Source organism: Trichomonas vaginalis, chromosome I (genome assembly GCF_026262505.1).
Source record: "Trichomonas vaginalis G3 chromosome I, whole genome shotgun sequence".
In the NCBI taxonomy this organism is placed as follows: domain Eukaryota; phylum Parabasalia; order Trichomonadida; family Trichomonadidae; genus Trichomonas; species Trichomonas vaginalis.
Genome location: NC_067203.1, coordinates 17,587,259 through 17,613,098, shown reverse-complemented (window position 1 = coordinate 17,613,098; position 25,840 = coordinate 17,587,259). Strand labels below are relative to the sequence as shown.

The following is a 25,840-nucleotide window of genomic DNA, read 5'->3' as shown; positions in this document are numbered from 1 at the left end:
AATATTGTTCTGAAGCAGTGCAAGTCTTGTTCTGAAAAAGTACAAGTATTGTTCTGAAGCAGTGCAAGTATTGTTCTGAAAAAGTACAAGTATTGTTCTGAAGCAGTGCAAGTATTGTTCTGAAAAAGTACAAGTATTGTTCTGAAGCAGTGCAAGTATTGTTCTGAAAAAGTACAAGTATTGTTCTGAAAAAGTACAAGTCTTGTTCTGAAACAGAAAATTTTTCTCACAAATTGAGAGCTTTTACGGGAAATTTGTTCTGAAAAAGGACAAGTATTGTTCTGAAAAAGTACAAGTATTGTTCTGAAAAAGTACAAGTATTGTTCTGAAACAGTACAAGTCTTGTTCTGAAAAAGTACAAGTATTGTTCTGAAGCAGTGCAAGTATTGTTCTGAAAAAGTACAAGTATTGTTCTGAAGCAGTGCAAGTATTGTTCTGAAAAAGTACAAGTATTGTTCTGAAGCAGTGCAATGGACAACATCGAGCCATTAGATGAGGCAATTTACCTTATAGAGATAAATGAAGTTGTTAAGCAGTATTTGGGCAAGGACAAAGCCAACAAGTCCCTCGGCTTCTGGTTGTCTGGAAGAGGTGCGCTGAAAATCGAAATTGAAACCGGAATTCCAATTCAAATACCAGAAAAAACTCCTGTAGACGACATAAAGGAGATGAAGAAAGAAGCTCTTCTCAAGTTCTTTGCAAAGCGCCCATGGATACAACTTCCAAACAGAGAGAGTCCAATTCCACGAATTATACAAATTCTCAGAGCACTGTTCCACTTCTCAGGACGGCCGTTCTTCATAACCTCAGAAGGCGACATCCAACCAATTCAGTAAACATCTCATTTTCACTTCACTTTTTTTATGTTTTTACTCACACTCGTACTCAACAGGTTTGTGTACAACTATTTCAACTGTGAACCTTGTATTGACCGGTCTTCCTGTAAATGCAAGTTTGGTCAATACACAGTTTATGGTGGCAAGAAGGACAGTGGGGAATGTTATTCTGACATCTGTTGTTGCGCTCGAGAGAGATTTGAAATTTCAGAGCCACCTCCCCCAAGAACTCCAACACCAACACTCAAGTTGCCAAAGACTCATGTGAAGAAGAAGCCTTCTGGTAAGTTTCTTATAGCCATATACATGGCACGCTTTGAGTAAAAACATTTTTTTCATTTTTTGAATGAAGCAAGTTAAATTCGTCCCACACCAATCTCAATGGACCGATGAAGAGTTTCAAGCCATGGTTGAAGGCGTTGAGAACGACATAGACGGCGAACTTGAAGGAGCTCAAACCACAATTGCAACCAAAATTGCACAAGTCAAGGAACAGATAGCTCCACTTAAAGCTACCAAAGCTACTCTTGACCTCATGGATACTTACCGTTTAGAAGTAAAGAGTGGAATAAGACAATTAAAATTGAAACTTCTAAACTACGAAGCTATACTCCAAAAGTTAGCAGAAATGAGAAGACTTTACCAGAGCTACTTACATGTAAGGGACTTACCTTCAAGCAGTCCGACCAAAGATGAATTTTCTGACATTGTCCCAATTTTGTCCGAAAGTCAGCTCAGATTTTCGAACTGCTCCCAACATATCCAGAATATGAACGTTTGCCTGAACTCTTCCGCAATCTCAAAAAACGTTTTTTGGTTCTCATGTTCGAAACTTTTATCGGAAGAGACAACAAACGTTCAGAAGAAGAACAAGATATTATTTTAAACTTGTTGTATGACTTAACCGTCATAACAAGCTTTTTGAAGTAAAACCGTCATTCTCAAACCACTTCATTTTTTCGATGTCCGAACAAGCACCGAAGCCGAACACAATGGAAGATGTCCTTTCAATGTTGCCAGACAAGCGCCCAGTTCAAATTCAAATTTTGAATTTGAAAGCTCATCTGACAAACACCGTTAAGACTCTCCAAAGTAGTCTTATGGAAGAGATGAAGGGACTTAAAGGTGAGTTCCTCATGAACCAAGCTTCCAATGAGAAAGTCCTGAACGATTTGACGGAAACCTTGCGCATTTACGCGAGAGAGAACCGAGACCTTGCCAGACTCATCTACCGTTTCTTCGAAGAGATAGACGCCATCTGGAAGGTACTCGGAAAGGACAGAACCTCCAACACCGTAATTCGTGAACACCAAATTGCCGAAGGAATTGTCGAGGAAGAAGAGAAACACGAAGAAGAGGAAGAGGAAGAAGAGGAAGAAGAGAAACACGAAGAAGAGGAAGTTTGGGCAACCCTTGTTGCCGATGACACTTACGAAATTTCCCAACCCTACCCATACCAAATCCGCAACAAGGAGACAGGCAAGGTTCTTACCCCAGTCCTCAACAACTTGGGACACTTGAACCTTAACCTTCGGAATCGCGGTTCAATTTCCATGGGCAAGCTTGTCGCAATTCAATGGGTTCCAAATCCAGGCAAGAAGACGAAGGTCAGACACATTGACGGTGACAAGCTCAACAACCGTAAGGAGAACCTCGAGTGGTTCTAAGAGTAAAAAAATTTTATTTTAGGGGGAAACCCCGAGTAAATTTAAGTTTTTAGTTGCGTAAGCGGCTTAAATTAAGGATAATTTGGACAAGTAGTTCCTGACCTCTGAATTGGACTCTTTCGTCATCCCAGTTGCGTAGGAGGTCGTCCCAGAGGAGTTGGTAGAATTGCCATTCCAAGGACGATTTGTCCTCCCAGGCATTGAGGATGTACTGCTCGTAGAGTCTCATGACCTCTCCCTTGCACCAGACACCCTCTCCCTTGGAACGTAAGGCTTCTTCGAAGTGCTCGAATGCGATTGGCTGCGTGACCATCTGAAATGACACTTTTTGTACGTTTGGTCAATGTTCGTGTCTCGTGCCATAGTCGACGAAAATACAAACAAACAGGTTATATATGAGTTTGAGACCAAGAATGGTGTAACTCGACCTGTCCGATTCAAATTCGAATAAAAATTTTTTATTTCATGCAATGTTTTATTTCTGTGCCGTCTTCAAGTATGCCCCAGTACTTACGCTTGGAGAGGACATGAACTTCGGTGAAAATTTTGTCCAATTTGAATTGACCCATCTTTTCACCGACTAAACCCATTTCAATGAGTTTGTTGTATCCTTCTTCGTTCGTCATGAGTGCGTCAATGTTCTCATAGTAAACCTTCACTTTCGATTTGACTTCGGAGAAGAATTTGTTGTAGTTGTCAAGGACTGCCTTTGCGAACTGAGGGTAAGACCAATGTTCGACAATAGGTTTTACTGTGGTTACTAAGCCACTTGACCTTGAGTAAATTCGTATTTCAAAACAAAAGGGGAGAACCTTTCAACAAAGTTGTCGACCTTCTCATAGTGTTTACTCTTCATCTCTTGAGGTTTCTTAATGGAATATCCCCATGTCGAATTCATAAGCAATTTGAGTGTCATTGCAAGTTTGGGGTTTGAAGCTTTCCTAATATCATACAGTTGTTGTATGACTTTTCCAACTGTATAGTTCCTTCCTGGGAACTCACCGTCTTCGTTTGGAATTCCAGTCGGGATATATTGGACAAATCTCATGTACGCAGCGTTAAGGTCGACATAGTATATCTTTTCATCTGAGTCGAACTTGTCGCAACCAATGGGTCCAGTTCGTGGAAATTCAAGTGAGTCTCTTATCTTCTGAGAAACTTCGCCTGCTATCTCATAAACATCGTCGAAGCAACCTGTTTCATATAAAACCTTCTGACCTAACTCCGATGCTCTCCAATACAATTTGACGTCAATTGGATGTCTCAATGGAAGTTTGTTTATAGCATCTTGAAGTTCTTGCAACCTCATTGGAAGTTCTTCTGGTTCAGGTTGGTATCCGAACAATCCAACTCCTTTTGAAACAGTGTACTTCTTTTGTGCTATAACTTTGTCTGGAACAACTTTTGGTCTTGCTAACAATGAAAAGTTTGTTTCGTCTTTTGGTACAAAAGTTTCTGTCAGCTTGTCATCTGGAATTGGTTCCAACAAACCTTTCTCGAAAAGAATGTTTACAGCTCTGACAATGTTGCACTTGCCTTTTCCGAACAATGGGTTTGTAAGACTTTCGTTCAACATGAAGTGGTTGTGGACAATTACAATCTTCAACCATGGTAAGTCTTTGTCAACAACATAGTCGTCATGTGAAGAACCTTTAGCTGTAGGTATGCTGACTCGGATATTGACATTTGCCAACGGTGCAATTTTTGCCAATTGACCTCTGAGAATGTACCTTGTCTTCACACATGACTCAAGATACTTCATCTTCTCATCTGTAACAAGACCAGAGTTCCTGAGACATGTAAGAATACAAGGTTCATTGACAATTGTTTCAATTGAATTGTAAATTCCATACCTTGTCAAGTCAATGTCAGACTTATTTATGAACGGGAAGTATCCAGCATGTTGTCTGACTGCTTGAGGGTTAGGTTGGTACCATTCAAATTTTACACTTGCAATTCCTTCAATTGCATTCAAAATGTCTGAGTCGGAGTCAAACATTTGTTCTCTCTTTGTAGTCTTGAAAGCGTCAAGAAGTTGTGCGGCTGTTGTGACATTGCCATGTGCATAGTAAATGTGACCATCCAAATCTGTTATGGTCAATCTGAGATTGTATCCTTTCTTATTTCCATCTTGAATTGCAGCAAGTACTCCCATGAAGCCTTCTTTGTTCTTTCCTTCGTCAAAGTTTACTGTAAAGGTTCGACCAGATGTAATTTGACTTCTAACTTCACGGTACTTTTCATATGCATATCTTGTTCTTTCCATGGGAGCATGTTTGTCTTCACCTTTTCCTTTTTTCCTTCTCAAAGGATGCAATTGTTCGTCATGTTTCCAATAGAATCTGGCAAAGCCGTCGTGTCCTTCAACTTGCGGTTCAGAAACATCGAAAGGCATGTCCATAAGACGTTCTTCTTCTAACCTCTCTAGTCTGTTTGGATAATTTGCGCGTGCTGTTTCCAATTCCATTTCGTAGCGAAGACCAGACAATTTGTCATAGACTTTTATGGGTCTTCCCTTCCTATATTTAAAATTCTTCGAAACTTTCCAACCATATCTTTCTAACTCTGCTTTTATTCTAGCAGATTTTCTATCCATTCTATACGGGGGCATTTTTATAAAAATAAAAAAATTTTTTTCTTTACTTTACGTAACCACCCGCTGCCAAAAGTCTTTGACGCCAACCCATACCAGCTAATGAAGGTTGACTTGGTTTAGTATTGAAACTAACCTTTGGTTTTGGTTTATCTTCAGTTTTTGGTTTTTCTTCTTCTATTGGTTTTTCGTCACTTTTCGGTTCCTCTGACTTTACCTCACTTGCAGGAACAGTTGTGTCGTCAACATCTTCATAAATATCATATGCCATTGTTTTTGTTTTCCTTTCAACTTTTTGTGTTTGTTGTAAAGTTTAGAATATTTCGACTCTAAGTCAATGAGATGTTCTATAATGAACTGTTGGTCAGTGAAGTAAACTTTTCCATCTGTTGTCTCGAAGCTCCTTCAGACTTCAATATTTTATTTGTGAGAGTCTGTTTCTTTTTTGAGATACTAGCCGTTCCATTTCTATGAAAAGTGACTTTATTTAGGTTTTTTTCCAGACCTGGCACTTTCTATATTGAATTTTTCTCTTCATCTGTAAGTTCTTTGACAGTTTTGACAATGGTTCTGAACTTTTGTTTTGTGGTGTCAAATCTACCGTTTCAACTTCTTCGGTCATTTCATCTCAGTAAAAATTTTAGTTTGGTTTGTTTTCAACTGGTTTTAGGTTTTTTAAGTCGGTCTAAAACTTCCTGAGGTATAGGAAGAACTTGACAAACACGTGGTTGTGTAACTGCTGGAAGTCGACAAATCCATCTTGAACCCATTTGTCTCAATGCTGTATTATTCATTTCATCTCAGTAAAAAAATTTACATTCCCCACGTTTGAGGCGGTTGCGGTTGGTTGTTGTTTACCCACTGTTGTGCATGGTTATATCCTCTGTTAAAGAATCTTTCACCTTGGTCCATATAGTGCCCTGCTTGTTATAGTAGTCATTTGCTTTGTTATAATAGTTTCCTGCTTCTCTTCCACATTGTCCATCCATCCTTGAACTTTTCCTCTTGTTTCAGATTTGGAATAAGATTTGTTGCATCTCGTGCTACCTCCCAACCTTTCTGTACAGTTTGTATAATAGGTTGTGCTTTCTCTTTAAGTATACCTAATGTACTCAAAATCTTCCTTCCAATTCCAAACGCACCTCTGGCTATTGTTCCCACTGCGGGTAAAAATCTAGATGCAACTCCTGCTAATGCGCCAAATAAACCATTTCTTATAGGGTAAAAAATGACGAATCCAAACAAGGACCCCTATGTTTCTAAGGCAACAAAGAAAGCACTCATGATAAAAATCTTTAGTTCAACACCAAATGCTTGGTTTATGGATATCTTGGAAAACATTCCGAGGTATAGAGAAGATGGACCTCCATACTGGCTAATATTTGTCGGTCAAAACACAAGATACTGTGAAGCCATACCATTATGGTCCAAAAATATTTTAGATGTGAAAACTGCTTTGACAATATTCGTTGACAAATACCATCCAACAAAACTGACATCTGACTGTGAAAGTTCTTTCAAATCAGATGATATTAAAAACTATCTGCGTTTCAAAAATGTAAACCAATATTTCATTGTCGACCAAAACCATTCTGCTCTTGGTGTCATTGACAGTTGTATAAAAATCTTAAGAGACTTAAACCAACCACAAGGTGTGTGAAGCAAATGAAATGTCATATGACGACAAGTATAGACACTTTTCCATGGCAAAGATGAGACAAGTTTTAAATATTTACAATAACCGTAAACAAAAAGGTTTGGGAAACCACTCCCCGAAGAAATGAAAAACAACCCCGACTTAGAGAAAGACTATATATTTAATAGTTTAGTCAAAAGAGACAAACAAGAAAGAATGCCAGGCTTCAAACTTAAGAAAGGTGACAAAGTAAAAATAGAAATACCTAAACGCGACCCATATGAAAATACTATTGACTATGACAACAATGGGAACTCGACAGGTACTCACATTCGTGTTCGTAAAAATAGAAGAAAGTATACAAGAGAATATTATGAAGTTTTAGGCAAACATGGCAAAATGTACACACTGCAAGCAGAAGATAAAACTACTATTGTCAGACCTCGTTTCAAACTTGTTAAGGTTCAAGGTGGTATACTTTCAAAGACAGTTCCTAACAAATATAAGACAACTGCTGACGAATATGCTAAAGAAGTTGAAAATGACGACTAAGCAATTCTATACCATGCGTAAACTGTCATGTAAGGTGGCATGTAGTCTTTACTTTGTCCTGTTGTTTGCGTATATCCTGAAACGCGATGTGTATGGTTTCCATCTCCCTGAGTGTCACTCCAGTAACAATTTATAGCAAACTGAACGTCGTCTTTAACATCATATCCTTTACCTTTTTTCAAGGCGTGCCAATCCCAAAATTTATGCTTATGCCAACCTGCTTGAGATGTACTTAAATCTACGTAGTGACTATGCGCAGGTAAGTTTTCACCTGAAATCGTTTTACTTCCACCTGTTTCCTTTGAAGAGTTTGCACAATACAAAAACCTGTCGACTATTTGAGTCCAAGTTCCAAAACCAAGTACTACTTCTGGTTTGGTAGAGTTCATTGACGTATAAATAGAGCCTATAGGATATAAGTTTGAAGTATTTCTGTCTTTAACGTTTGAAGCTCTGTTTGTCAGCTTTCTTATCTAACTCATCGTTAACATATGTTTTGTCAGCTTTTTTATCTAACTCATCGTTAACATATGTTTTGTCAGCTTTTTTATCATATAAATCTTGAGCAGTGAATTTAACTTTGTTTTCATCCTCCATGACATAGACATTTCTACATTTAATGTCTTTCATCGTTGTTATGTCATCCTCCGATGTTAAACCTTGTGGAAAGTTAGGAGGTTTCCAATTTAATACATCCCACCAGTTCCATCAGGTTCTTCAACCGTTCCTGCAATATTTTCTATACCAACAGTTGCGAAGAAATCGTGTGTATGTCCAACGTCACTTTTCCTGTTTAAGGTTTCTTGTAAGTTTGTAATATTTGCAATGGTATGTGTATGAGTCTTTTTAGAATATTCTTTGTCAGCTCTTGTCACTTCACTTGACATTTTATTGTCAACATATGTTTTATCTGCTAGTTCAGGATGAGTATGTTCTTTTCGTTGCATATGTTGCATCTGCTCTGTCATGTTCTTCTTGAACTTTTTCAATGACATACTCTTTGTCAGCTTTGTTGTCAATATCTGCCTTCAAAAAAGTTCATCTATAGGTTTCTCGTTTAAAGTTCTTTTTGTTGGATTTATACAGACAGTATGGTTCTTATTGTCTTGAAACAGAAACTCATCTGTCATTGGGTTTAATGTCAGTTTTAAGTTTCCTTCTTTCAATGACTCAGATATCTTAGAATAGTTTGAAAAGTTTGTTGTGTTCTTATTTAGAGCTTGCATAATGAGTTGTCGTTGTGTTGTATTTCTCTCATAGACGCTGTTTCATTTGACATTTTTATTCTAGATAAAATATGCTTCCAATAGAAAAAGAAAATTCAAGAGTTGCTACAACTAAACCATTAGATGAACTTTTTACTAACGTCGGTCAAAAGTTTGAGACAGAGACCGTAAAGCATGAAGGCTATCGTTTTGACTACCCATTAAGATGGCTAAGAGACCCATCTGTCACAAAAGCTATTGGCTTTCGTAGAATGAAGTTTGTGTCTGTAGAAGATAAAAGTTTTCCATTTATTGTAAGGTTTCATATAGATTATATATCTGAAGGGAAACGAAAAATGTGGGAAGAAATTGAGCTAATAAAGTTGACCTTTCATCTTCTCTACAGACTGCGTTAAAAAATATAGAAGATAAAATAAATTCATGTTATGCAAAATATGCTGATGAATATGCAAATACCGAGAGCACACTTTATGTGAGAATTGTATATGACAAACAAAATTCACAAGTGTCATTTCAAATCTACGAAGACAATCCAAAGAAAGACGAACAAATATATACAGAATTCACTGCAATGTCATGGTATTATTTGCAAAGAATGTTAAATCAGAAAGTCGAACTTCCTTTAGCAAATATTTACAGTCGATATGCAAGAGATGAACCATATTTATTTAAAGATGTTTTCGACCCAGCTGCTATTATTGTTCATGCTTCATTTTCTGGCGCCCAAAACTCTTTCTTATGCTTGGCAAATGACTTTTACGAAAAACCTACAAAGTTATATGAGCCGCCGAGTGGAAGTATTTCAGACTTTCAAGTATGGTTTACTACAGATGGAAGAAAAAGAATAATTCCATTATACCATGCGTTTTACTTAGAACTTAGTTTCATATACAACTACTATCGAACGGTAAAAATATAATTTTTTAATACGGTTGAGGTGTTGGATTTGGTTGCCAACTAGACTGTGGTGCAGGTTCAGGCTGTTGTATAACAGGAGCTTGTTCTTCTGGTTCAGGGTCTTTAGGTATAATACCAACGAACTGACCTACTCTTTTACCAATATTTTTGACACCGTTCCAAATTCCTCTTCCGACAGATTTTATTCCATTCCATATACCTCTTCCAACATTTCGAAAGAAGTTTCCTATTCTTCAAAGAAACCCATTTTACTATATTAAAAATCTAATGTCCGCCTAGTCTCTTACGTTTCCTGTTGAGTTCCATAGCATTCTTTAACTGGAGCTCATACATTCTGTTTCTCCTCTGTAGAAAACATACTCTGGGTCAACTCCTGTGTTCGCGTCATCTGCATAGAGTTGTTTATATCCCACTTCAGGGTTTGTATAAAACTCTTTCATCTCATATTTGCATACCATGGTGGCAAACCTAACGCAGCGTCATTTGACATGGCAGTTTGCATTTGTACATCTGTTGGCACTTGACCATAGTTTGCCATTGCAGTTTGTATTCTAACTTCATTTGAATATTCTCTGGGTTTGGTTGTCCAGGTTGCTGTGCATTCGCTAAGTTCTGTGCGTCCATTTAATATTAGATAAAAATCTCTTACGAGTACATATGCTGAACATTTGCTGGCATTGGTTCATCTTCATATTCTCTATATCTTTCTGCCACGTCAAATAAGTAAATGACACAATGGAAAAAACCTAAAACAAGTAGTCCTATTTCAAACCACATTTACTTACTAGTAAAATTTCTTTGTTATGACACTTTCTCCAGTTTATAGGACCTCTCTCATATTCTATCTTATCGTATCTAAACTCATAGTCATGTATGTCCTCTAACCATCTCATGACACTTTCCAAACCACTTTTATCGGATGTAAAGTAAAAGCATGGATGGTTATGTAAAACGTCTAAAGTTTCTAAAGAGTCTCTCAAAGTCCAGTCTACTTGGTATTGAAAAATCCCATGTGTTATAGAACGGCGGGTCCACTATAAAGAAAACATTTTCCTTGTCTTTATATTTTTCATACAACTCTGTCCAATGACATCTCACAAACTCTATACCCTCAATATATTTTTCTATGTTCTCTTTGAAAACATTTGTATAGTTAAGATATAAAACTTTTGACATAAGTGTTTCAATGTCATGAACTCTTATAGCACCACTATATAATAGTCTAGCAGATATACTATCCCAGTCTATATATTCTGCTTTTTTCAAAACCTCTCTCACAATATTTTTCTTATCTAATGGTATACGTTCCATCTTACCTATAGGTATCTTTTCTTTTAACTCTTTCAATATATTGTTTGTGTCTGGTATATGTTTGAGACGGTTCATATAGTTGTCGAAGTCATTGCATATAATCTTTGAGTCAGGAAATACAGTATGGCACAGATGGGATATATAGAAACTTCCACCGAACAAATCTACAAATGTTAGACCATTCGGTAGTTTCTTAAGTTCTCTCAATAGAATATCTTTACATCTACTCTTATTTCCAAAGAAGGGTAACGGTGGTTTTGTAAAATTCATTTTATATACAATAAAAATGTTTTTTTCCTGAAAAGTGACAGAAAAGTGACAAAACATTTACGAAGAAATCTTGACAAATTCAAGAGGGTAGAAAAGAGGTTAGAAAAGAGGTTAGAAAAGAGGTTATATCTAACCTTCTACCCTAAAATATATTTTTATTGAATTCTGAGTAAAATTCTGAGTAAAATGACAGATGTTTATATGACCCTTACTTGTCCGGTTTATAGGACCTCTCTCATATTCTATCTTGTCGTAAATAAAACTCACAGTCATGTATGTCCTCAAAACTTCATTTCTCCTAAACATCTTCAGGGCTAGAAGGCACGAAGTGCCTGGAAGCCCCACTACCTTTTTTTTTTTTTTTTTTTTTTTTTGAATATCATATCAGAAAATGTCGCAAATCTGACATTTACCCGACCAAATAGCAAAAATAATTGAATACTTTTCGCAAAAACTTTTAAAATCGATAAAAATATGAAATATAGATATTAAAGAGACTTTTTATATAATATTCATAAAGATTTTCCAAAAATATGATACCGCAAAATTAAAAAAGTGACGTCTTGAGTGGAGTCAAAGGTCGAAATTGCTAGCTAAATGTTTTTTTAGCGAAATTGCGTATTGTATGTTTTTTTCGCAAAACGAAACCCTTAATTATAAATTTATAAAATTTGAAATATCAGGTAATTAATTGAGAAGTTTACAAAAGTATGATTTGGGATGAAATTTTGAACATTTTATCTTAATAGGAAGGATATGGACTGAAGTAACAGAATATATTAGAATAAATCAAACCATTCGCGATTTTTCAAATTGAAAATCCAACAGTATGCTGAGATGTTTGATTTCTATAATAGAATAAGGATTTTATTGAATTTTAACACATAAAGCATGTCATAAATCCTTTAATATTGCTTTAATGCAAAGATATCATTAAGATTTCATAGTTAGAAATGAAATAAATATAAAGCAAATCAATTAATATAAATGATATTGTTTATTACACGATTTTATTACTCGACTTTATGAGTTTTAAGAGGATCAAGAAGGGGCTTGAAGAAAGCATGCTTCATTGCATCTCTAGCGGTGATGCGTTCGCGATGATCGATAGTCATCATTCTATTAAGGAGGTCCAGAGCATCCGGAGGGCAAAGTTCAGGAGCAACTTTAGCTCGATGCTTTTCCCATCCTGTTCCTGGCCTTCTAACAAGCTGTTGTCTTGTGGAGTCGTCAAGATCAACACCAAGACTATCTGCATAGTTAAGAATGCCAGCTCCGCCGACCAAATCAGCAACTTTAAGAAGCTGATCAGGATCATCTTCGCCACACTCTATGACAATTCGCTTGAACATCATGATTGAGAATGTCAAGCCGGCTGACCAGATGTCCATTGAGTAATCGTAATAAGGATAACAAATAAGAAGCTCTGGTGGTTTAAATACTCTCGTAGCAACGTGAGAGTTGTATTTCTGTTTCGGATGATAAAAATCTGCAAGGCCCCAATCGAGAAGCCTGAGCCTTCTGTGTTCTTTATCAATAGCTATATTTTGTGGTTTAATATCTCTGTGCATAATGCCAAGTGAATGTGCTGTATCTAACGCGCACAAAAGTTTATACATGTATAGTCTGATATCATGGATTGTGAAGGAAGTATAAAGTGATCTCCAATCGTAAAAGTCAACCCACTCAAATACGAATGAATAAATGCCTGTCATTGGATCTTTTACTAGATCAAGAAGTCTAACGATATTCTTTTGTCCTGCGAGGTTTGTTAAAATTTTAATTTCACGTAAATAACGTTTTGGATCTAATGGAACTAAAATTTTGATAGCGCATTCTGTACGACGTTTATGAACTGCTTTGAAAACTGTAGAGTATTTTCCTCTGCCGACTTTTTTGATTAATGAATAATTGTCAGGTAAATTCCATTGTGGTTCATATGATTTATGATCATACCACTCTGGGCCTTTTTGCTGATTTACGTCTGCATAGACTTTCGACACCGAAATAAGAATATTATTATGGTCGTAATCCATGCAGAAGAAAATTTGAAAAGCTCGTTTAGTTTTGTAAAGTTAACGTCTCCCGCGGAATTTATAAAACATTTATTCTCGAAATTCATTCATTGTTATTTTATACAGACTTTTTTTTCTTCCAGAAAAAAAATCAATGCTTTTATTCCAAAATTAAAAAAAATTATCGGAGAAACCAAAGAATTTCTAGCTATTATGAACTTATTTGTATTATCCAAGATGAGAAATGATCGATTGTAATTTTATTTAGCGTTGGATAGCGATTGAATGTAAAAACTCATTCAAATTGCTACTATAATCTCATTTACAGTCATTATATTCAAGAATTTGAAAATATTGTATGTGATTAATAAATATAAATTTACGAAATCTGGATTATATCGAAACAAATTTCGCAATAGAATTAGAATGTGGTGGAAGTTGAAACTTTTGTGTTAAATAGAAAGATTTTAATAAAGTTCATGAACCCATTTCGGATAGTTTGGTTGAATAAATCCAAAGTTCGGAGAAAAATATTAAGAAAAAAAGGAAGAATCGGAACTAAAGAAAAGACTTATTTTATTCTGACGTAGTAAAAGAAAAATTACTGTGGCTTGAAACGTAAAAATTCAACTTTCAGGCGCTTATAGTATTTCTTATCGTTTTCATCTGTAAGAACAGCTCTAACATAGTGTTCGACTTTGAGGTGAGAACCCTTGAAGTCCTCGAATGGCCATAAGTCAGCTTCACCGAGGAAGAATCTGATTGGAATATGGTCACCACGGCAAGGAGCTCCATCCATAATTTCAATTGTCTTAAGCTCTGTCTTCTTCTTTATATAAACATCATCGCTCTGGAATGTTTCTTGGCGATATAATGTAAGAGCCATATGAACAATACGTAATTTAATAAGGATAAAGTAGCAGGCGCCAACAAGAGGTTCCTTGCAATCGATTGATGGACTTGGGAAAACGAATTCGATGTGAAGAACATTTCTAATACCGACTTCATTATGAATAGCTGGAACATCCTTTGGTCGTTCTTGGAAAAGTATTGCTTGGAATTGTTGTTCGACCTTGAAATCTATAACACGATGAATAACAAGGACTTGAATTGCGTATGTAACGTTTACGGCTGTTCCTTTGAATGTTGAGCATAAGAATTTGACATTATCAAATGTGAAATCTTGCTTGATTGGAATCTTAAGCTCGCCTTCTGGGACTAATTCTTGTTTCTTAGTCATGAAGCGTCCGATTGGTTCACCATCAGCACGACGGAATTCACCAATCAAGAGAAGAACAATTCCTTTGTGTGAAACGCCTTTGCCTGGTGGTGGGATGATTTCGAGTTTTCCAGTAACTTTATCTCCATCGGTAAATGTTGGAAGATTATTCTTTAAGACTTTATCTCTATATGCTTCAAGGCCTGGATTTCCATTAATCGTTATAGTAACAGATGGATCTGGGCTAAAGAATCCAAACATTTTGCGATTAGCGTCAAAACCGCAATTTCATATCGTCGTCGTACTTCTAACCGCAATGCTCATTCATTTACATGTAAAACGATTGCTATCTGATTGATAGATTTTCTGGAAATCATTAGTTCTTTGTATGATAAATTTAATTTTTCGTTTCGAAATCAGATCCGTGGAGTGGAAAATTGAAAAAATGTTGAACCTATCAAAGCCCTTTAGAACTTTGAAGGATTATAGCTGGGTATATCCCTATTATGGGTTATGTATTATTTGCTGCCACAATTCAATATGAATAATATCAAATTAACATAAATTCAGTCTAGACTATATCACACATTGACATTGATATGCATTGAATAGATAGTGCTAAAAACATCAATTATGCAAGATAATTCCCAAAGAGAATTTTCAATCAAATGAAAGACGAGAAGTCTATATATTAAAAGAGTTAAGAATGTAGTAAATAAGCTTATGTGATAGTTTTTGTATAATTATTCCAAAGACAAAACAATATATACTTATAAAATATTGCATAAATGTATTTTACCGATAAATTGTGATAAATTTTGATAAAGTCAAAAGTAGTTTAATCAAAATATTAATTCTATTTCTATATATAATATATCTATACTTATTTTCCTGCGCTCTGACGCTGTTTGAGAATTCTCTTGGATGCTCTTGTACCAAAGTTTTCAACAAGGCCAACAACACCCTTGCTAACTGTAGTTTCTTCACGTTTAATCAAGAGAGATCTAGAAATCTGAACGTATTGTTCTACTGGAATTGCTTTCATTTCTCCTGTGTTTTTATTTCTAATAAATATTGTACCAGTTGCATAAGTTTCCATTGGAGTTATATCGTAATTATATAAATCATCTTTGCCTTCAATAACGTGATCATTTTCAACGGCAGTAGCAGTGAATTGTACTGGTTTACGACTCTCACCACATTCAAAGATGGCAATGGACTGTGGAAGCTGAACTTGATTCTCAGCCATTGGTGTCTTTTTATTTCAAAACTTTACAAAATTTTTGTAGAAAAGTGACAAAATCTAGAATCTCTTCATTAGAACATCATATTTGCAGGGAATAGTGATGTCCTTTAATGATTTATCAGACAATTTGATGATAATGCTTCACTAGTTTATAAGTTTCTTGTCTTACACTAGAGATAAAATTGAAGTTTAGTTATTTTCTAAAGCCGAACTAACAAAATTTTGCACCATTTGTTCTACATGGAATATAGCAACAATGTATCATTATATTCGCATAATATGCATTCTTATTTATGAATTTTTATTGACATATCTTTCAAAATTACTCATCTTGATCAATTATAGAAACTTATTCGTTCATGAGTCATAAGATTTACTAATTTTACAATAGAATTCTGATGTCTTCAGATAATTATTGAATAAGAATTTTTGAAAGATAATATTAAGCCAACAATCTATACATCGTTCTATTAGCTGAAATTTAAGATATTATTATGAGTATATTCATAAATTCTTCACTCAGATCAATATTTATATGAAAACTATCAATTTTATTAAACTAAATATCGGCACTGTTATTCTAAATAAGCATTTGTCTTTGTGAATGAGTAAAATAGATATAAAATTCTATGTGGATGTTATATTTAAAGAATATAAGCAGAAAAATGCGAACCAATATGAGAAAAAAGTAAATATATAATAATATAAGCAATATCATAATAAATGCTTGTTGCTGTTCCAAAGGAGTATCAATGGATAACCCGAATTGTTGATGTCTAAACTTATGAATTTTGGACACACTTTTCATATCACAAGTCGAAGATTTTAGGATTTTATTAAAAATGTCTGCTGATCCAAGACTCGCAAACGAAGAAGAAGAGGAAGATTTCAGCGAAGTTAACTGCACATTCGGCTTCTTCGACCCAGTACCAGCAGATGCTATGACAATTAGCGCTTTCATGCCAAGATATGTTCCAATCAACAGACTTGAGGTCGCTAGAGCTATTGCTTGCCAAAACCGTGTTGGTACCACAATCAAGGAGCAACTTGAAAATGGTATGCCAGGTGATAACTTCTTTGGTTTCAATTCAGTCCTCAATCTTGGTGTTTACAAAGACGTTTTACCAAGCTTCGATGCATTAATTAAATGGCTTGTTGGTCTTGGTAACCCAGTTTTAACACAAGTTCTTACTCAAAACTTGAAGACTACAGGCTGGATCATCAACGAGCGCGCTCGTGGTGTTCCAGATGGCTTAGCACCACACCTTATGCGTGGTCTCTTCAAGGAAATCATGTGGGCTACAGAAGATCTTGATACAGAAGAAGATCGTGCTTCATTCCGCTTTACACACTACATTATGATTAAGAAAGTTCCAATGACGGAAGATGGTTTAGTCTTCCAGAACATTGAAGACGAGTTCTTCCACAAAGAAGCTCCAGTCAAAGTCGAATTCCAAACTGGGGGCGAAGACGGTGATCTTGATGGCGTTGAGTACCATCACATAGTCATGTTATTCGATCCAGATGTTGTAAAGAAAGTTCGCGCCCTTCTCAATGAAACATTCATGATCGATGAGTCTATTTACGAAAATGAAGATGCCAAATAAGACAATTGTTTATTGTTATATACAACATAGAGAATACTCAATCTTAATAAAATCCAAATTATTATTACGAAAAAGTTTACTCAATATTTTTCTAAAATTTCATTGTTGAATGCAATCATTATAACGATCGAAGATATTTTCTGTTTACGACTACGGTCCCTATATTTTCGTATAAACACAATGTATCACAAATTAAGTGAACTTATTTCTCGTTATTATAACAAATTTGTAGTTAAGCTGTTATGAGTAATGCTATATACGATTTTGGCATTGTTTTTGTATATCAATATTTCATAATTGATGAGAATCGAAAATAAATCCGAATAACTTCCTATTCTATAGCAATACAGAGTTAATAATGAAATTTCTACATAGATACAATAATATTCATTATCGAATTATAGCCATTTGACAATTATATTATGTTTGGAAATTAATTCAAAAGAGGAAAAACATTAAGAAAAGGGCTACGATTCCAAAATAACAAAGACCTTTCATGATCTATGCTAAATGTGCAAAACTTGAAAACAATGAAAAATTCATGGTGATGATCAAAATCTTTATGTAAACATATAGTTTTGTAAAATTTTCATACTAAATTTGTGCATTTCAGATTAAGTTTATCATGAATATAATAAATAGATAACAAAATAACATTAGATACGTTTTCATATTCACGAACACAAATCGAAAAGAGAAATCCAAGGTAAGTAGTTATCAAATGGTTGATATCTTGTATATAAATGATTGCGCAGGGACTTAAAATTCGTAATCTATTGTCATTTCAAATGAAATTTCATTGATTAGCGTTCAAGAATGCGAATACTGTAATAAACAGAAATTCATCAAAAGTGACAGCTCTCAATTTTTTGACATTTGTAAATTCTAAATTGAATGAGAAAAATGAAATAATACTAAGCATAATACAATATTCTAGATTTAATTATAATTAGGAAAAGTTAGTTTTGAGAGTACTTTTCATAGGCATATAGAATGAAATCTTCTGAAAAATAATATCACATAAACTCATATTATTTTCTAATATATAACTATTTTATATAAAAATCAAATTCAATGATCTTAAAAGCGAAGGATAAACCTCAAAATTTACGAATATAATGAGTGGGAATATAATGCTTATCTATCATAAAACCATATGAAATATTAATTTTTGCTTTACGCCTAATTTTTGACGACAATTAGCAAAAAATGTTAAATGTTAACACTCAGTCCATTTGAATATGAAAAATAAAATTGACTTTGATTAAATGTTTTTATTTATCATGCAATTCTTCTTGCGACCAAAGATTTGAATAAAAGTTCAAAAAATAAGATAGCTTAAAAAATAATATACGGTAGTGTTTACTAATAGATGAATAGTATATAAATTCTATTAAAATGGATTTGATCCAAAAAAATATAAAACCAAAAATAATTGTTATAATTTAAATGAAGAAGTAATTTAAAACGATTTTATTTATGATCAAATTTTATATTTTTTTGGATCAAATCCATTTTAATAGAATTTATATACTATTCATCTATTAGTAAACACTACCGTATATTATTTTTTAAGCTATCTTATTTTTTGAACTTTTATTCAAATCTTTGGTCGCAAGAAGAATTGCATGATAAATAAAAACATTTAATCAAAGTCAATTTTATTTTTCATATTCAAATGGACTGAGTGTTAACATTTAACATTTTTTGCTAATTGTCGTCAAAAATTAGGCGTAAAGCAAAAATTAATATTTCATATGGTTTTATGATAGATAAGCATTATATTCCCACTCATTATATTCGTAAATTTTGAGGTTTATCCTTCGCTTTTAAGATCATTGAATTTGATTTTTATATAAAATAGTTATATATTAGAAAATAATATGAGTTTATGTGATATTATTTTTCAGAAGATTTTGTGTTCTTCTTCAAAATTTTATTTTTTATTTAAAAGAATCTTTACAAAATATACATTTACTTTAATTAATATTTAAAAACGTGCTCTATCAAAAGTTCCAAAAATTCAATATTTTAGCTTTTCTGAGGTGTCACTTTTGATGAATTTCTGTTTACAACAATACAGCATTAAAATATCTCGTATTTAGTGAATATGATATTTTTGTCATTAAAATATCGATTCGTGTCTCCTTTGACAGGTTTATGAACCTTTACAAAAATTTTGATCATTTTAGCGCCTCTATCACCTTAATTCAAGATTAGATAATAATGATTCAATAAATTTCTTAGAAAAAATGGTCGAAATAGTTCTCAAATTTTGTGAGTGATTGAAATAAATTAATTGAAATTTTACCCTTTGAAAATACCCCTTTATGTCTCCTGTCATTCAATTTTTTATATGATGAACTGCGAGTGCATTCAAGTCGACAACTCTATTGAATCAGTTAAGAAAGCTCTCAAGATCTTCTCTAAGAACCTCAGACGCGATTTTCTTGTCATTCTTGTTAAGATTATTGCAATTGAGCTTAAAACGCATACAATCCGTAAGGATTGGCGTACCAGAGAAGGTTCTCTTGAGTATCTCTCTAAGAACTGGTTGTTCTTTAGAGAGTGCTTCAGTACAAAACCTGGATTGTTCTGGTTTTGTACAAACTTCGATTCATTTGAAGGTATACTATCCAATAGAGATTTTGTCATCTTTATGTATAGAAACTGGTATGAATACTCACATTTCATCTCAACACCAGAATTTTTAACATTTTTACGTTCCAATGCTAGATTAGTTCTTAATTGTATTAAGGACAAATCTCTTGTTTCCCCAGATTTCCCAGAGTCCTCCATTGCTTCCAGTTTCATAGAAATGTTGGATTCCTTCCACCAAAGAAAGACAGAGATGGTTACAAGGTCCGCCATAAAGAAGATATCCAAAGATGCCGATTCCACAAGTCCCGAGATCCCAGAAGCTCAATCTCCCACCTCCGAACCTATAATTGACCAAAAATCCCCAATAGACATTGCCATAGATCAGATCCTCCAGTCCGTTGCCCTAGATTCAGATGACTTGTTCGCATTCGATGTCAATCCTATCCATGAAGCCAAATATTTAGATGTTTTTATGTGTTAGTGAAACTTTCTTTTATTACATCAGTTCTCGGCATGATATCTGATTACTCCCCTATCGGCGACGATACAAGCCATCTAATACTTCCTATCGCTCAGCATACAAAAGATTGCTGCGATGCACTTTTATTTTTGAAGACTTATACAATAGATAGGTCCATGATCCGCTCTAATCCAGTGGTTCAATTGGCGCGCAAACTTTTGCCGAGTGACCGGGCCAGTACTCCGAAGCTAAGGAGTACTTTGCGTAGGGAGTATTCAGGTATCATTGTCTTTACTCACTAACTTACAAAGACCATACAAGGCTGGATTCGCATCGTCCGTGTCCTTTTACTTGGTCTTTGGAATTTTGACCTCGCTCTTGGGCTTTTACATATTCCTTTTGGTCCATGAGATTGTCATAGCAAGGCATCTTCAGCGAGCACGCCTTCGGTTCCTTGAAGTCCACATTGTGAATGTGAAAATTCGCTCAGGGTGGACCTGAGCAATTTGGACCACCAAGGAATCGAAGCATTCATAGATGCTTCCGATTTCCTTGGCGAAGGCGTCTGATTTCACTTTTGCAATTTTTTTTGTTGCCGTTGTCCAAATGGAACTGAAGGCACCCAGTTTTTGCAAAATGGAATACATTTTTCGTTTTCTAGGACACTTCTGGCCAATTTTTTTGTCGTAGAAAACCTATTTCAAAATCTGGGTTACTTCTGGCCGATTTTTTGTTGCTATCTATAGTATTTTCATTCTATATCTCCTCATATTTCATACATTTCTCATATATACTCATACTTTCTGTTGAAATTGTTTTGATGATTTTAATTTTTCCTATACATTGTCCTATGTATCTTTATATTGATTTATTAGAGTTATTGAGTGTGAATACTACTCTGATTTTTATGTTCGAACTTTTGAAACGCAATTTTTTCTTATATTAATTGCAAAAACTGGGTTTCAAAAGCTTGGACATGAAAATTCACTTTAAATGAGTTAATGATATATCAAAGCTTGAATATTTAATCCTTGTGATTAAATATTTCTTTGTCGTTTGAAATATCCTGCTAAATTTGAAGTGTAAGAGATTTTTCAACTTCACAGAATTCATCAAAATGGAGACTTTCATATTACAAGAACCATTCTTTTTCAAAAAACTACATTTAGCAATATTCATCCTATCAATAATTGAGACGATCATGTATTGAGAGGAGTACCCTATTCAAATTTCATGTAAACTTCTCAATTTGGCGGTTATTTCGTGTTTGCATTTCTAATCACATTTTTTGAATTTTGAAAAATAGGTTTTTACTAAATTTAAACAAACTTTAACATAATTAAACAATTCAAGTTTATACTTCTTTAATAATTAAGTCATAAAATATAAAAACCAACGAGTTTGGTTCCAAAAATTCATGAATAATGAGTATTTCTCAATTTAAATATTTGAACATAATTGGTCATAAGATAAATTATGTCAAATTACTTGATTTAAGTAAAGTTAACCATTTTTGAGATATCAAATAATTCATATCATTTTGTTTTTGTTTGACTATTAAAAATCTAATTTTTGCATCCAGCTAATTATATTTTTGTGGCTATTAATCATCAAATATATAATTTTTAAAATTCTTCGTATTGATGCTTTTTCCATTTGAAAACTGAATAACTCCAATTGCTACTAGTTAGAGATTGCAATCCAGCAATTGTATCCCTGAATTGATTCATCATGAATTATGAAATTTAGAAAGTTAAGAATTCTTAATTGTTTTTAATATATTTGGATTGTATAATAATTTTATTATATAAAGCTTTATAAAACTTTTTATAATATAGCTTTCCGAAGTCCAAAACTGCACAAGAAAAATAATTTTAAACGTGCATTCGAGTTTAATACTACTGTTATGTCATTTCATACCTATGAACTTAATCAAAATTAATAAATTTTATCGATGAAGTTCCTTTTTTTGGGATTTGTTTGTTTGACTTTAAATAACATGCACACTCGTTATCATCAATTATATTTATGCTTGAATGCATCCAATTCTGGTAATGATTAAAATATATTAAAAAAATATTTGGAATCTTTTTTAATTCATAAACAATCTTTTATTAAAAGCACAAACAAACAAATTTATAAGTTCCAAGAAATCAAAACCTTCTGTGGTTTACTTTTTTGGATGAAATTTTTCTTTGGTTTTGACTTGTTCATATGAATAGCTATCTGCAATGGTTTCTTCTTCTTAGTTTTATCTTCTTTCTCGTTTTCTTCATTCATCTTTGCAAAGAACGATAGGATGTCACTTTTCTTCTTTTCAATTTTTACATCAATTTTTTTCGGAGAAGATGATTCAGTTTTTTCCTGGAGGAATTTTTTAATTGATGACTGTTTTTTATCGCCTGGAGATGTCAAATTAGTTGCTTTGACACCGACTAGCCTCAGTTTTATTGATCTCTCTTGTCTTTCCTCTAATAATAACTTCAAACTCGCATTTACTAAATCGCTTTCGTCAGAAGTATCGTAATCGAATGTATACGACTTAGATATCACCTTGAAGTTAATATCTTTGAACTTCACGGCAACATTTCTGCAAGCAATTCTCATTTTCTTCATTTTCTTCGAAATCTTCCTCGCCAGGCTTTCAACCAAGTCTATGAGCGTACACTTGTCATCTGTTGCATCGATTGTCCGGTCTTTCGAGATAGATTGCTGAGGTCCGCTCTCATATTCTCTCGGTTGGACTCCTACGGCTGCGGAGAAGACAAATCTGCAGAATTTATGAGACATGGTCAGCCAAATCTCTGCTTTCTTCAATAAAATGTCGCCGCAAGTTTCAATTCCGATTCCTTTGAGAATTTGCTCATTTACGCCACCGATACCTGGAATCTTTCTGACAGGAAGTGTATGAAGGAAGGATTTAAGGTCATCGTCGTTTTTTGGGACAATAAAAATTCCATTAGGTTTATTAATGTCTGAAGCAATCTTTGAGAGTTGCGGAGTATGTGCAACACCTATGGAAACTGTAAGCTTCGTCTTATCGAAGACTTCTTGCTGTATTTGCTTAGCTAATTGATCTGAGTGTAAATTATCGTTTAAAAGTGGTGTAATATCGAGTGTAGCTTCATCACATCCAAAACTGACAAATTCTGGATCGTATTTCTTGAAAACTTCTTGAACTTGCTTAGAAAAATTCATATATTTGTCGCCATGGTTGTAATGAACAACATTTAGATGAGGACAAAGTTTCATAGCAACGAAAACTGCCATACCTGATCTAACGCCATATTTTCGTGCTTCGTAAGAAGATGTAGAAATAATTCCTCTTTTGACGGATCCGCCGACTGCAAAAGCTGTTCCTTTGAGTGATGGATCAAGTAATGCTTCAACTGATGCGAAAAATGAATCTAAATCGCAATGCATGTAAGTTGTTTCGTAAGATCTTTTAGATTCGATAGATTTTATAAAAGCTTCGACTTGGTAAGCTGCAAAGTCCATTTCTGCTGCTCCAGTAGAACGTAATTTCTCTTTAATCTTGCTAACGGTTGCATCACAATTTTTTGATCTTTCTTTTTGTAATTGGAAATATCTTGTGTCTTTAGACGCATCATAAACCTTCGATGCTATGTCATTCGAATTTGATGTAAGCCCTGCTTTCGCTTGATTATATATAATTCCCGCATGAGGCTGAGTCATCTGACGGGGAACTTCCTCGCCTTTTGTCTCAAAATCATTACGTGTAAATATCTCAAATTAATTCAAAATTTTGTAAACACTCGGAATATTTTTTAAACGAATGTTGTATTTAATGCTCTATCAAGAAATATATATTGTAATTGATGAAAAACAATGATTGATTTAAAATTTTGGAAAATTAGCTTCTTTTAAATATCAATTCAAAAAAATTATTTGATTCTGATATATAATTGATATATTTTAGGGGAAAATTATAGAATAACAAAAATTAAAAACATTTGCATATTTAGAATACAATAAAATTGCTTTGTTTCTATATTAATTTTGAATCTTTTATAATTTTAACCTCATTTTTCCAAAAAAAATTGAAAAATGTAAAAATTATTTTCATTTTAGTGAAAATTGCTTAGATATTTTCGAAAATGAAAAAAATTTGGAGAAATACACCAAGGAGAATATCATTTCAGGTGTCGAAAGCAATTGTTTTCAGTCAAAAAAGTCTCGAAAATTCTTAATTTTTCATATCGATTTTCATCAATTACTTAACATCTATTGCTTTCAGTTAATGCCATTGCATGTTATTGAATTGTAATATATTTCAACATACAATAAATGGTTTTTGAAACGTATCAAAATTTCGCACATTTAAACAATACTATCAGACACAGACATTGTTACCGCAATATCACCGTACTAAGAGATGATTAATACAATCTAGATCTAACCATTTATGTACTCAATTCTAAAATATTTTGAATTACAAATCATTATTTGTGCATTTTTTATATGCAGATGCATGAAGAAAAACAAAAAAGTGTTAATTCAAAAAAATACCTGAAAGCAGCCTAATCAATAAACAATTTCTTTCTTAATTTCGAATTTTGCTTTTCTTGAGCCATCTTTTTCGTTTAAAATATTGTAGTTCCTTACATCTCAATCCCTTCTTAAAATATGAGAAACTTTGTCCGAATGATAACTTATTCGGACAACGATTCTCCCATTTCTTATTAGATTTGTTACCTGCGAAGTGCCGAACCTTATCCAGCACTTCATAAGTAACAATTCCTCGCCACAAATTTGACACTTTACAAAAAATTCTGACAGCTGTGTCAGATTCATATTTTGCTTCATTATTATATGTGTAAAAGTTTACTGTAAATAGGATAATTAATAACAATAGTAGCGTAAAGATCCAACTGCTACATTATATTAATTTTTTCTTCTTTTATTTAGATCTTTCTTTTTATTTTCTTGTGCTGGGTCTTTATATGCGGTATCTGGTTGCCAGTTTGGCTTGTTCCTGTTAAGCCATGGCCAATTTGGTACAAACGCTATGAATAACCCTGCACTTAGATAAACAATGACCATCAAGCCTTTTAAGTAATTATCAACGATGAACGCATAAATAATTGCAATTGGAACACTAAGTGTTAACAGTGCTGCTGATGTCCAGAAAATAAAGCTTTGGCCTTGAAAATCAACCATTTATTAAATAATTTACAAAATAATCGTTCTATTTTTGTCAATTTGACATCACTTCCATAGTCTTTGATTTCATTATAAAACAAATTAAAATTAATACTATTTTCAAAATCCCAAGATAAAATACCAATATTTCAATTAAATCCGAAATTTCGAACTCATTTCAAAAAATATTCCATTATTATACTATGAACGTTCACACTTCATCGTAACAACTTCCCTCTAAAGCGATCTCAAGTCGATTAATGCTGTAATCACTCAAAATTAAAACTCGATATTTCAAGCTGATAAACATATATCATTTTCATACTTATTAGAGCACATATAGTGTAGATGCTCAATAACAACTTTCACGAAATGAAAATCACAAGATAAGGTTATCAATGAATCAAATGTAGTCCAAAATCGATTAGTAATCAGCATAAATGTTCGAACACAATAAAACTTTAAATGCAACTACCAAATCTAGATTTCCGTAGCAGGGTTCGATATACAAAGGGGAAGA

General features: G+C 33.7%; 15 protein-coding genes across 15 annotated transcripts, besides 4 other annotated features; 4 read left to right on the top strand and 11 right to left on the bottom strand.

Annotated features, from left to right (window-relative positions):
- Positions 1–11,383: part of a mobile genetic element that runs on past the window's edge.
- TVAGG3_1003030 (uncharacterized protein) lies at positions 471–836 on the top strand (the record flags this gene model as incomplete). Its single annotated transcript, XM_051254344.1, has 1 exon — positions 471–836. The coding sequence occupies one exon, from the start codon at positions 471–473 to the stop codon at positions 834–836; it is 366 nt and encodes a 121-aa protein (XP_051079918.1).
- On the top strand, positions 864–1,160 carry TVAGG3_1003020 (uncharacterized protein; the record flags this gene model as incomplete). Its single annotated transcript, XM_051254343.1, has 1 exon — positions 864–1,160. The coding sequence occupies one exon, from the start codon at positions 864–866 to the stop codon at positions 1,158–1,160; it is 297 nt and encodes a 98-aa protein (XP_051079917.1).
- Positions 1,844–2,158, bottom strand: TVAGG3_1003010 (uncharacterized protein; the record flags this gene model as incomplete). The annotated part of the gene is made up of 1 exon (XM_051254342.1): positions 1,844–2,158. A coding segment is annotated over one exon (315 nt), but the record flags the coding sequence as incomplete, so codon positions are not given.
- Positions 2,553–2,816, bottom strand: TVAGG3_1003000 (uncharacterized protein; the record flags this gene model as incomplete). The annotated part of the gene is made up of 1 exon (XM_051254341.1): positions 2,553–2,816. One exon carries the CDS (start codon positions 2,814–2,816, stop codon positions 2,553–2,555), a length of 264 nt encoding a protein of 87 aa, XP_051079915.1.
- Positions 3,353–4,265, bottom strand: TVAGG3_1002990 (DNA/RNA polymerases family; the record flags this gene model as incomplete). Its single annotated transcript, XM_051254340.1, has 1 exon — positions 3,353–4,265. A coding segment is annotated over one exon (913 nt), but the record flags the coding sequence as incomplete, so codon positions are not given.
- Positions 4,721–5,099, bottom strand: TVAGG3_1002980 (uncharacterized protein; the record flags this gene model as incomplete). Its single annotated transcript, XM_051254339.1, has 1 exon — positions 4,721–5,099. A coding segment is annotated over one exon (379 nt), but the record flags the coding sequence as incomplete, so codon positions are not given.
- TVAGG3_1002970 (phage tail repeat-like family) lies at positions 5,143–5,367 on the bottom strand (the record flags this gene model as incomplete). The annotated part of the gene is made up of 1 exon (XM_051254338.1): positions 5,143–5,367. The coding sequence occupies one exon, from the start codon at positions 5,365–5,367 to the stop codon at positions 5,143–5,145; it is 225 nt and encodes a 74-aa protein (XP_051079912.1).
- Positions 11,384–12,004: 621 nt separating the features above from the next.
- Positions 12,005–13,063, bottom strand: TVAGG3_1002950 (STKc CK2 alpha domain-containing protein; the record flags this gene model as incomplete). Its single annotated transcript, XM_001291799.1, has 1 exon — positions 12,023–13,045. One exon carries the CDS (start codon positions 13,043–13,045, stop codon positions 12,023–12,025), a length of 1,023 nt encoding a protein of 340 aa, XP_001291800.1.
- A 412-nt stretch (positions 13,064–13,475) lies between these two features.
- Positions 13,476–14,504, bottom strand: TVAGG3_1002940 (retrograde transport, endosome to Golgi; the record flags this gene model as incomplete). The annotated part of the gene is made up of 1 exon (XM_001306758.2): positions 13,626–14,504. The coding sequence occupies one exon, from the start codon at positions 14,502–14,504 to the stop codon at positions 13,626–13,628; it is 879 nt and encodes a 292-aa protein (XP_001306759.1).
- Positions 14,505–15,043: 539 nt separating this feature from the next.
- Positions 15,044–15,505, bottom strand: TVAGG3_1002930 (uncharacterized protein; the record flags this gene model as incomplete). The annotated part of the gene is made up of 1 exon (XM_001306759.1): positions 15,127–15,492. The coding sequence occupies one exon, from the start codon at positions 15,490–15,492 to the stop codon at positions 15,127–15,129; it is 366 nt and encodes a 121-aa protein (XP_001306760.1).
- Positions 15,506–16,299: 794 nt separating this feature from the next.
- On the top strand, positions 16,300–17,227 carry TVAGG3_1002920 (BRCA2 and CDKN1A interacting protein family; the record flags this gene model as incomplete). Its single annotated transcript, XM_001306760.1, has 1 exon — positions 16,332–17,096. The coding sequence occupies one exon, from the start codon at positions 16,332–16,334 to the stop codon at positions 17,094–17,096; it is 765 nt and encodes a 254-aa protein (XP_001306761.1).
- A 697-nt stretch (positions 17,228–17,924) lies between these two features.
- Positions 17,925–17,961: a mobile genetic element.
- A 1,174-nt stretch (positions 17,962–19,135) lies between these two features.
- Positions 19,136–19,173: a mobile genetic element.
- A 279-nt stretch (positions 19,174–19,452) lies between these two features.
- On the top strand, positions 19,453–20,178 carry TVAGG3_1002890 (uncharacterized protein; the record flags this gene model as incomplete). Its single annotated transcript, XM_001306761.1, has 1 exon — positions 19,453–20,178. One exon carries the CDS (start codon positions 19,453–19,455, stop codon positions 20,176–20,178), a length of 726 nt encoding a protein of 241 aa, XP_001306762.1.
- A 410-nt stretch (positions 20,179–20,588) lies between these two features.
- Positions 20,589–20,804, bottom strand: TVAGG3_1002880 (uncharacterized protein; the record flags this gene model as incomplete). Its single annotated transcript, XM_001306762.1, has 1 exon — positions 20,589–20,804. The coding sequence occupies one exon, from the start codon at positions 20,802–20,804 to the stop codon at positions 20,589–20,591; it is 216 nt and encodes a 71-aa protein (XP_001306763.1).
- Positions 20,805–22,265: 1,461 nt separating this feature from the next.
- On the bottom strand, positions 22,266–23,867 carry TVAGG3_1002870 (DNA repair polymerase UMUC / transferase family member family; the record flags this gene model as incomplete). The annotated part of the gene is made up of 1 exon (XM_001306763.1): positions 22,294–23,853. One exon carries the CDS (start codon positions 23,851–23,853, stop codon positions 22,294–22,296), a length of 1,560 nt encoding a protein of 519 aa, XP_001306764.1.
- Positions 23,868–24,787: 920 nt separating this feature from the next.
- Positions 24,788–24,916: a mobile genetic element.
- Positions 24,917–24,972: 56 nt separating this feature from the next.
- TVAGG3_1002850 (Microsomal signal peptidase 12 kDa subunit (SPC12) family) lies at positions 24,973–25,338 on the bottom strand (the record flags this gene model as incomplete). Its single annotated transcript, XM_001306764.1, has 1 exon — positions 25,063–25,338. One exon carries the CDS (start codon positions 25,336–25,338, stop codon positions 25,063–25,065), a length of 276 nt encoding a protein of 91 aa, XP_001306765.1.
- Positions 25,339–25,840: the final 502 nt, after the last annotated feature.